The sequence below is a fragment of the Stegodyphus dumicola genome, chromosome X2, assembly GCF_044657685.1.
Source record: "Stegodyphus dumicola isolate Sdum_Otavi_A_Nest chromosome X2, ASM4465768v1".
NCBI classification, from domain to species: Eukaryota; Metazoa; Arthropoda; class Arachnida; order Araneae; family Eresidae; genus Stegodyphus; species Stegodyphus dumicola.
The window spans coordinates 126,861,938-126,873,956 of NC_140781.1; the positions used below are offsets into that span (position 1 = coordinate 126,861,938).

At 31.9% G+C, this 12,019-nt stretch overlaps 1 protein-coding gene across 2 annotated transcripts in view; it reads left to right on the top strand.

Moving 5' to 3' along the window:
* Positions 1-12,019, top strand: part of LOC118197631 (phosphatidylinositol 4-kinase type 2-beta-like) — an 83,523-nt gene that overhangs the window by 48,162 nt on the left and 23,342 nt on the right. Inside the window, exons 6-8 of one of the 2 annotated variants that reach the window (XM_035369168.2) lie at positions 1,550-1,637; positions 3,672-3,805; positions 4,020-4,732. In XM_035369168.2, the coding sequence (XP_035225059.1) occupies positions 1,550-1,637; positions 3,672-3,805; positions 4,020-4,046 (249 nt within the window). In that variant the 3' untranslated portion in view covers positions 4,047-4,732. Of the gene's footprint in view, positions 1-1,549; positions 1,638-3,671; positions 3,806-4,019; positions 4,733-12,019 lie in introns of those variants that run through there. The other variant, XM_035369167.2, reaches the window with a different exon arrangement.

Below are 12,019 nucleotides of genomic sequence, written 5' to 3' on the forward strand. Positions count from 1 at the left end.
TGTTTTAGTAGTCTTCATCAGAAATATTTTAATAGCTGTGACTTACCTCTCGACCGTTTAATCGGAAGAGAGGTCAATTGGAATTAATTTTATTATTTAAAAGAGACTGGCTTTTATTACCTAATGTAATTTGTTTTGAAGATTGTGTCTTGGATTTTAATGTGTGCTTTGAGTTTTTATATGACTTCATCCTCTGGATTTGGTCCACTTGTCTTTTTTTATTGTAATTTAATTTCATCAATTGTAATTATCCCATCTCGTGTTTGGTGCGTCATAATCATCTTTGGTTTTGCTCCAGTAACCTCTCACTCGCTCACCCCGGACTTCCAGATTTCTAGTCATATGTGCTTCCAACTACACCATGAAGGGACTTCGTAAGGAGGGAGAAAGTATCGTATAGATATATGGTACATTGCTAAGTTTATCCACACGATAGTATGTATATCTGAATTTTACTTTTAGCTTACTTTTAGCTTATTAGTACTTTGAGAAATTAAAGCCTTCCTTGCCTATTCAGGGTTTTCTCAACATAAAAGTGAAGGAAAATAACAGAATGAAATTAATGAGAGATCATAAAGTTTAGAGCATGTGTAGATATTAATATATTTTACATCAGAATTATTTTAAATAGTTGAATAAATTGAGTTGTGTTATAAAACGAATTTAAATCAATTTTTAGTTCATTTAAAATGGTGCTGCCACACAGCACAAAAAGTTCCTGGAAACTCCCACTTTTTTTATCAGTAAAACTTCTGGTTTTTCATATTTCAAGTTTGACAGCTATGGTTTAGATAAAGCAGTGAGACTTTTTATTTCAGCTAGAAATATTATAAATTATATCTGTATGTAAGCAACACATAAATAATTGCAATCTATTCTGCTTACCTAAAAAAATTAAATGTTAAGAAAAACTAACTGCAGAACCCATAAATTTGTTGTCAAAAATATGTAAAAGTAACTCTATTTGGAGGTATAGTGCTGTTTTGTGATTTTCCATAATTTCAGAATACTACCAAATGCTGTGAGCAGGTTCGTCTTTAGCAATCAAAAACTGCATGTACTATTTCTAAGTATGTACAACTATTTCTAAGTATAATTCTATGTTAAAATATCTAAGAGCCTAAATTTTAAATTGCTTAATATTGCTTATTGCCTCTTTCTTTCTAAGTAACATGATGGGGAGTTTTCCTTGTTGCATAATTATGTATTTTTAATCTCTCTTTACTTTTGATCACAGACAGAATTCTATTGTGGAGTCTGTCTGTAGAAAATGACTTTTCTAATAAGAAACAGTACTAGAATCTTTCTGTAAGTAGTAAGTTGTAACTGTGTCTAAATGAATGCATGACACTCATAATTTCCTACTGATGTGTGTTCCCTTATCCAGTGAAAAGGTTGGTAGGCAACTTGAGATAGACTGTGAAACTGAGCTGCATTTTGTTAATGTGCATAACAGACTGTGTGAGTTGGTATGATCATCAAGTTATTTAATATTGTTTTATATACAATAATTTTATTAGCAATTTTAATTGTATAATTTTTTATTTAGCTAACTGAATGGAAGGGCGAGGTGAAATTGGCGGCTATTGATAATGGCTTAGCTTTCCCATTTAAACATCCAGATTCCTGGCGAGCTTGTAAGTATCATAATATGGCATATTATTTACAGGAAAACTATTAATTGTATATGCTGAAGTTCTAAAAAAATACTGAATTTGTTCTGAAACAGATGTAGAGAGTGTAGTAGAAAAAATGCAACCTGAAGTGTATGCTCTTTTGATACCAGTACATGCTAACTTGATTGGTTCAATAGTTGTTAAATAAAATCAGAGTATAATAAGCCATTTAGAACAATTTCAGCATATATGTCACTCTTAATCAAATGATGATATACAACAGATACTAATCTTGCTGTAACAACACTTTGCACTTACATTACGAGTACATTTACAATTGCACTTACATTACGAGTGACTCAACAAGCAATTTCACATCATTTAAAATCATTGGGCATGATTTGAAAGCAGTGAAACTGGGTTCCATGTGAAATGAAGCCAAGAAACTATGCACGCCGATAAAAATCTGTTGAAATGTGAAATGTTGCTTATCAGGCATAAATGAGAAGGTTTTTTTTTTGCATCATGTAGTCACTGGTGTTGAAAAGTGGATCTACTACAACTCCAGACATGACAAAGCTGTTATCCTGTATGATAACACTTATTCATGTGTTGTGGCGCCGATCAAAGCCTACTTGGAAACACTCAAATGAGATGTTTTCTCCCTCCTAATGCATTCACAAGACATTGCTCCTTCTGATTGCTATTTGTCTCAGTTGATGACATATGAGCTGTCTGAGCAACGCTTCATGTCATATGGAGATACCAAAGATTGGGTTAATTTGTGGCTAACTTTGAAAGATGAAGTCAACGTAGTATCCTTATGCTGCTAGAAAGATTGAAATAGATTAGTGGCTAGCAATGGACAATACTTTGAATAAAACATAATATATCGTTCTTTCACAATACATGCCCAATTTTTAATAAAAAACATCGGAAACTTATTTGTACTTTCAATATATTTATGCACCATGTAAAATCCAAAAGTTTTTAGGATAATTTTGTAGGATGTGAAACAAATTTATTAAGATTCTTCTGGTAGATTGCTTTTAAATTCCAAGGTTTTAGATAAAAATTAATTTAGGTTGTTATAAAACATATTCTGAAGGCATGACTTAAACATTTTGAATATAAAAGATATGAAAAGTGTTTATTTGATGATAAAGTATAAGATGCATCTGTATTTGAATGTCAAATTTTCATTTAAATATAATTCTTCCTAGCTTGATCCAAGTATGTATCTAGTCAACATGTGAAAAGTTATAATTATCTAAAAATTTGCATTGAACCATAGTAACATTTCACTCCCTGACTTTTATGCAAAAAAAAAAAAAAAAAAAAAAAAAACCTACACTGCTGGTATGGCTGTTATGTGTCCTGAGTTGTGAATGCTCAGTGACCATCTCTGTCTTCACACAAATCCCGGGTAAAACTTCACAGTCCTGTAAGTCACTTGCTGCCATGCTTTGTTAATGGAAAATACTAAAATAATATCCTATTATTAATTATGTGGCACTGATTAGCTCAAAACCTTCGAAAATCATATATCGTAAATTTGAGTATTCATAACTTGAGATATCATTTGCCATCATCGGGCACTTTTTTTCAGATAATTTGTCTGTGAAAAAAAAAACTGTTCGTGTAATGAATTCGAGGTTCCCCTGTAATTTCCTTTTTCCTTTGGTCCAGTTACAAACTTGGCAATTTTTTATTTATTCCCAGTACCTATATCTGCATGGATATATATATACCTGTTAAAGTTTAATGAGAAATATCTTTCATCACATACATGCATACATATGCACTTCCTTTGTAATAATTTTCATGTTTTCTTACTGTATGATGTTTTTAAAACTATGGGTCAATACCAAATCAAGTGCTCTCTATATATTTATACCTAAATGATGAAAATTATTTTGTCCTTAAATGAATGCCTTACCCTCCCCCCACTCCGAGTAACTTGCATGATGCTAGTTTAGATTACTTTTACTGTTAGCCTTTACTCATCTTGACATACTTGATTCACCAAAAATTTTATTAAATTTTAATATTTAGATCCATATTATTGGGCTTGGCTTCCTATTGCTAAAATACCTTTTTCTTCTGAAACCTGTGATCTTGTTTTGCCACAGCTTTCTGATATGAACTTTGTTCAAGATCTTTGTGATGATTTACATGATTTATTCCAAGTAAGTACTACAAAAATTCTTTTTCTTTAATATGAAAATCTCCATTCATGTTACCATATCATGTAATTGGAGTTATCATAATTTGTAATTTAGGTCATAGTTTTGTGATTGATGCTTCCTCCAATTATTGTTTCTCCATTAAAAAATGCCCTTGTTTTGAAACCGTAAGTTTTTTTAGCTTGGTTTTGCTCTCTTAGAGTTAATTTCTTTTCAGGAGGAATTTCCCATGCTCAGTTACTAGATCCTGAAAGTCTAACTATCGTGATTTACTATCCTTATTATTGAAAAAGGAAATATGACATTCTGACGTTCTGAGCAAATGCGAAATGACTATTTTCAGGCAAAAAGTGACAATGAAAGTTTTGTAGTATGAATAATATTCTAATGTAGGAAAGAAAAAAAAAATTACTTGTAGCAAATTTCGTGGAAAAAATATTTAAACTGTATTGTTTAGTGTAAAATATCTTGCATGCATATATTGGGTAATTGTAATAGAAGGTGATCTTTTTACTTTGTAGCTGTAATTGGTAATTTTATAGACACTGAACAAGCTATTCAAAAGATGCAAAAGTCTAAAGGGTATTTTTAAAAATGCATTTCATATCAAAATTGGTTGGAAATTAAACTGACAGGCAAAAAAGGGCATTTCCGTATCTCGTAAATCACTTCTATTCTGATGTTTTATAACTAACTGATAATCTAAACAAAATTTATTTTAAATTTGTGTAATCTAATATTTTGTTTAACGCTGATTTGTACCTGCTCAAAAAAGGGTCTGACAAATGATTTTCAGCAAAAAAAGAAGCCCTCACGCAGAAGGAGATGCATTTTCAATCAGTATGGTTTTGTAGATGTCTTTTTATAACTGATATATTCATTTTGTAGACCAGCTCATTTCATTTTAAACTAAGTAATTAAATATATATTTTGAAACCTGCTTTAGATAATTTTTTTGAAATCTATTCTTTACTATGTTGCACTAATATTTATTTTGTTATACAAAATTATTTTTTCCCTGCAATTGTATGCAATACTTTAGCCCTAAAAGTTTCAGTTCTTAAAATCTAGTTCTGCTTAATTTATCACTCTTAATTTCAGATGTGATAATGTTCCTTCTGCATCTGTTATGGTTACTGTAAAATATATCATTGCTAAATTTTATTTCTGTATTTTACAAATGCCAAACATTAGCACCTAAGTCATTAGTTCACAAACTCTCCAATACTTTTTTTAACAATGTCCTCATACCGAGGAAATGCAAGACAATTATTTATATGTTAAAAAATCGTAGGCTGATTGGATGATTGGAGTCACTTAAAACACAGTTTGGGGTATTCAGCACTCCAGTTCTGTAGTGGTGGTCTCGCAAACAGTTCTCTGCAGTCAGACGTCTAAATAGAACCACTGCTGTCTTTCTCTGAAAACTGGAAATGGAAAAAATCTCTTCTCCCGGAATCCTATATCTCTTATCCATAGCATGTTGAATTGCATTCTATTTAAGAATTTTCTTAAGAATCAGGTTAATAAACAATTTAGTCATATGAAGAGAAAGTAGTTGATAAATGCATTGCTTTATCAAAGTTCCTTTCTTAGTGAATGTATCAGCTTTTTCATTGCCCATAATTCTACAGTGGGCTAGAATCTATTAGAAAGATTTTGTGTGCCAGTGCCTTAAGAAAAGGCCTACAGTTTAAGATTTTTTGGAAACTTTTGATTAATCAAAAGGCTTGAAGTGTAATTTTAGAATCTGACAATATGAGAGTCAAGTGGCTACGAATTGACAGTTGTTGAGCACTGTCTTTGATTTCACCATCCATGGCATAATAAGAGGACCCATTAATAAGTAGAAACTGAAAAAGTCATTATAGCTATCTGCTCCAAAACAGCACTCTCTCTCTAACATAGAATCGTCACCGTAGACACTCATCCGCTCAATTTGAGGATAACGAACCCCGAATAGTCTCCATTACAATACATTGTAATTGTACATCGCTCATTTTGTTTATGACAACTCTTTATATAAGATCAAGATTTATATTCAAGTTCAAAAAGTCCAAGAGGGACAAGGCGCAGAAGGTAAAATTAGATAATCTCAGATCAATCCCAAAGCATCAGATTCTCTGAGCAGCCAAGATAAAAGCCAGTTTGAGTTTTAAGATTTCTAGAAATTTCATTATTATAGTTCCTCTAAAAAAGTTGTTGGGCAAATGTACAAGCTTCTGGTATAATAAGATCACTTTTCTTGTAATAAAATCATGAACAGTTTCCAAATCAGTTAAAAGCTGCATTGCAAGAATTGGAGTAGATTTCACTGCCCCAGTAATTATGTGTAACGCTTGGTTCTGGAAGACTTTGAGGGTCTGGTCCATATTCTCCAAAGACGTGTTGAGGATCTCGCTACAGTAACCAATAATTTGTTGAACATATAATTTGTAAGTAGTCATATCACATAAGTTTGTCTCCATGTCACAGCCCCTAGCCAGCCAGACGTTTTAAGATAGAGAATCTTTTCAATCGTCCAAACCAAATCGTCAGCAGGAAAAGGGCAGAATCTACCTACAGTGCCAGAGTATTTGGTAAATCATTAATAAAAGCATTAAAAAGAATTGGGCTGATAACTGTTCCCTGCGGGAGGCCAGTTTCAGTTCAGGAAAACACTTGGATAAGAAATTCTTAATCCATACAAATAACCTTCCATTTATTCCCGAGTTCGGTAATTTTTTAATGGTACACAGTCTCCATACTTTACCTTAATGGCTTGACTAAGAGACCTGTTGTATAGTGGAATCATATTTTCTAAATCCAGCTTGTTTAGGAGACAAAAGACTGCTACTCTCCAGAAACCAAGTTAGTCTGGGGACTATCATCTTTTCCATAATCTTCAACAAAACACTAGTCAGTGCAATAGGTTAATAGATTTTAATATCTGCAGGTTTATCCATTTTCAAAATAGTGATAATAATGGCTTTTTTTCCCACTTCTTCAGTACACAAGAGTTTCAACTATGATTAAAAATAGATAGAAGGGTCATTTGAGCATTATATCCTAGATGTATATTATCTGGGCCTAGATATTTTTCCATCTTTAGGAAATCAGTAGCTTCTTCTAGTTCCAAAATGTCGCCCAGCTCCAATAGTCCTATGGGAGTCCCTTGAAATGTCTGGGATGCAGTCCAGCTGACACTTTGTTCATAGGCAGTTAATGCATGATGCATTGCAGAAGTCTGGTCAAGATCGGCAGATGTTCAGACGTTATTTTTATAACCATTCAACAATTGCCCAGCATCCCTTCCACCACAGTGCTGATATTCTCACGTGTTTATTGTTGTCCTGGATGTTGTCTGTCTCATGGTTTATCGAAAATGCTTTAACATTCATGTTTATGTCAACAGCTGGTTATTTAAACCCTTTGCGCCAGCATATTGATGAACTGAGAACCCTCTGGAGATGAGTGTGGGATATATGCATCAGTCCCAACTGACACTAGCAGCTGGGAGATGCACTAGTAAATCACTGCTTGCATTGATCTTCCAGATGGGTATAGCTTATATGCAGTCAAACATACACATTCTTTTAGAATTTTTTAAATCACCAGATGGCACTTTGTGTCAATTACAATTAGCTTATTTGAACATATAAATTGTTGACCTTGTGTCCGTGAAGCACTTTCTGATTCTGGTGATTTGTTTGGATGCATAAGCATGTGATATAAAGTAAACAAAACCCAGCTGACATACAGTTGAGGCCTCACATAATATAAACAATGGGCAGTTTCTGTTGCTACAAATTTGTTTTTTCCAATGAGAAGACTGGGAGGGAAGCTGTGGTTTTAGAAACTCCCGTTTGTATTCAGTTTGCGTCTTCTTTAGACAGCAGATGTAAGGATTTTGCACCAGTTAAGGTAATTAAACTAATCATGCCATGTCTAAGGAAAAGAAGTTTTTAATGGAAGAAGAGTATATTTGAATTGTAAACAAGCCCATGAGTGACTATTTTGACACTGAAGACTAGATTTAAGTGCGGATAGCAATTTGAATACTGAATTTTGTCAGAGACTGAATTGGAAACTTGTTTATATTTCACCTCTCAATCCAACACAACAGTGGATACTCCATCATGAACTCAATCTGATAAGTAATTGAAGGCTGATGAATTTATGGGTATTGTGGAAGTAAATTTAATTCAAAGTTATGTGAATGAAATTGATTTTTTCAGCATTTTTTATGGTGATCTAAAGAACATAATAGTTGAAGAAACTAATAATTTCTATGAACAAAAGGTGAGTGAAAATCCATCTTCATCCAAAATCAGCATACTCCTGTAGATGTGCTTAAATGAGGGGATTCCTAGGATTAATAATTCTGCGTGGTATAATTAAGAAGCCAGATCTGAAAGTGTATTTCACAACTAATGAAATGCTAGCGACTAGACTATCACACTATCTTCCTTCTGAATCATTTATGCTATAATGTATAATCATATATTTTATTTTTTCTTACACATGTTTAGATAAAGATTTAGGTAAGTTTTGTACATTTCATGAAATGAGTCAAATAATTTGCATTTAGCTGTTAATTAAAAATTTGTTGGAATATCTTGGTATTAATATTTATGAATGTATTACTGTTAGATACCATTACAGAAAAAAATCAAAACTGATAAAAAATGTTTTGAATAAATTTTTTTTAAAGTTAGGCTTAGTGACATGAAATATCCCATCCTGTGAAATCATACTGCTGCAACAACACACCGTCTCCAAGGTGCAAAGTAATAGCGAAGCAGCGTGCTGTCCCATAAAAGGATTAAGTACCAATTACTGATGCATATATGGTACACCTGTCGTGAAGGTGTTAATACAATACAAAGTCCGTAATCCGGACTTGTCGGGACTTCGGCAATTCTGGATTAGGGGTTTTTCCAGATTATAGATCATAAGTTTAAATCTGTTAAGATGGCATGTAGAAATTATACAATTAAAAATAAGAAGCCATAATTTATGAAATAAAGATCAATTATGATCTAAAGGGTGTCAAAATTTACAAAAAAAAGCTTAATATTTATTTGTTTACTTTATTAAACATTTCTTTCAATGTAAGTTGTTTAAGTTGCTTTGTTTTTTGTGCTAATATTTTCTCTTTAACTCTATAAACAGACATAATTTCTTGTTCAGTTACAAAGTTCCACTGTTGAAGTCCTGTAATTGCTGCGTCGAGAATACCGACTAACTTGTCAATCGAAATTTTTTTCGTTTTCAATAACCTCTTTGTCACTTTCTTCACTATCAGAAGCGCGCATGGGTAAACGCTTTACGTACATGCGTAAGTTTGTGGCTTTCAGGTCCGGAATATAGATCATTCCAGATAATGGACGTCCAGATTACGGACTTTGCACCGTAGTTGCAAATGATTGGGCTTTATCTCCTAATATCCACTTTATGCCTTAATGAATTTCTGTTGCGCTGGAGCTTAGCAAAGGTACTGAATCATATTAACTCTCTTTCCTTGTATTTTATTCTCAGCTTGAAAAAAAAACAGAGGGAAGTTGTCAATTTCATGAAATTCTGCATAATCTGTAACAAAGCTTTGATACCTAGCACTATTTCTTTGTGAATTTCAAAACATTTCGTCCTTTCTATGTAATGTTCAAAAGTTTCTGTATGCTCCAAAAATATTATAGACATTGCAGTGAGTAATACTATTACAACTTTTATAACTTATTATAGGATTGTTAAAAGTAATAGCCTATTATTGGCCAAAATTTAAAACACAGTTTTATTCTAAATATATTCATAGGGCTCAAAACAATCCAAGGAAAAGTTTACTTTATGAAACTGTATCATTTTGATTTACATTGATTTAAAATATTAATGTAATTTTATCTCTGTTTCAAATTTTAGGCTTAGTCTGCAGGATTTCATAACTGTTTTTTTAATATGATATGATTTCAAAATGGTTATTGTATGATGATATAAATGTATGTGTATGTTAAATTAATGAATGTGCATGTGCATGTACTAAAACTGATTTTTTTTTTTTTATAAAATATTTTCATTTATTTTGAGTATAGGTTTGGAAGTACTAAATAGCATCAGTTTGCTACTGAAAAAAAAATGGTTTCTAGTGACTTGTTTAAACCATAACTTTGTAGACTGTAAACTTTGCTGTATATATTTTAGTTACAACTTACCTGAGTGTATTGTTCTTATAAAATATGTCAGTTCATCATTACTAAAATATTATTTTTATATTGGCAGTATCTTATGATTATAGTCAGGAAACCCTTTAAAAAGAAATGTATCTTATCTAATATTTAAGATCAAAACTCTAGGGCAGTGTTTCCCAAAGTGCGGTAAAGTTGCTGAACACTGGTAGTTCGGTCCGAGGTTCAAATCCCGCGAACAGGCTAGCTGCATGTGTGTTTCCGTAGTTTTCCCCATGTGTAACGTGTATACGTCCTCCACAAAGGCATCCCTCCCCTTAGGCAGATAGTCCTAGTGTGCTTTTCCATAATGAAATAAACCAAACCAAACCAAACCAAACCCGAACATTTGACATGTATACCCCTTCTATAATTTTCTTAAAGCTGAGTACTGCTCATAAAAAAATGGATGTATTTTAATAATAATCAAAATATATTTATTTATTCTTTTTTGTGACATACACAAAATAATAAGAAAAGAGAAATACAATGATTCATAATAAAATGTATGTTATAAATAACATTTATTTGGATTAATGAGAAGGAAGAAAAGTTTGTGCTGAGATGACAGATCATCATAATTTGGTTCCCTGATTGTTAATTTTAATAAGAGATGGGAATCCACATTCAAAACTCTGTTCTTTTTTAATTCTCTGTCTACAAATTGTAAAAAAGCAACTTCACATAAATATGAAGTTGGAAAAAGGAAAATGTATTTCAGAACTTTGACTGTTAAAACCATATACACATGTTGCATTTATAACCAGAATGTTGTTAAAGTACACTCCTTATGTCTATTTTTCAAGAATTCGTCTGAAGCCAATTTCAACTGTTTCTCTTCTTCCGCATGTCACAAATCTTATGGCATGGATGTTGTGTTAATGTTAAACGGATATCTTATCTATTCAATATTTTTGCTTAAATCAAGGAAATAGTTTCTCAAGCCCACTTGCAAACTCTCCAAATGCTGTGTTATGCATTTCAGAGTATCAGTTTTAGCAGTTGAACTTGGTATAAGCTAGTAAAGAGAGGGAAATGAGACAACTTCTTCATTACCAATTTTGTTTTGCCATAAATTTAGTTTTGCAATGGCAGCACTCATTTTATCTTGAACATGAAACAATGAAATTTCTTTGTCTTGTAATGATAAGTTGAGGCAATTTAAAACAGAGAATGTATCTGCTAAGAATGCTAGTTTACAAAACCATTTCCAGTCATGTGAACAATTTCTCAACTCAAATCTATCATTAAGAAAACATTGAAGTTCATGTGCAAGTTCAAATAATCAATTTAGAATTTTTTCTCGAGATAGCCAACGAACGCAGGTATGAAAAAGAAGCTGGGTATATAAAATATTATAATAACTGTCAAGAATTCAAGTTATCCTGGTTCAAGAAACACTAAGTCAAATCACACAAATCACCGAGGTAAAAGATCATTACTAATCAGGTTTCAAAACTGCCAAGTTTATTCAAGTCTAACACACATTCAACTGGCACTGCAAGATCCAAGAACAAGAAGTATACATCATGAAAGATTTATGCCATCTTTGGCGATTAAAATATATTTCCAAATAAAACTTCTTACACACTGGGCCTGGCTGAACAGTAGTTCAGAACAATCAAGATTATCAGTGACACATGAACATTTTCAAGAATTATTTTCAAGAATCATTATGCATTTCAATACAAATTCAAGTTTTTGTAATCAAGAATTGTCACATAAACATCAAGAACATGTAAAACTTACCATATGTTTCAATAATATCAAGTAAATTTTCATTCATCAAGAATTATTGTCATAACATTCCTGTTCAAGCATCAGGATTTAAATCAAGAATTTATATAACTCAAGATAATATTAAACAAATAACATTTCAAAATCTAACTAAAATACTAGAAATATTACAAAAAAACCTGTCTTTGTTTCCTTCAGAATTAAATTTTAAATACACTTACATTTCTACAACCTTAAAATTTTCTAATGTATACATTTCTTTAAATATTAAATATACAAT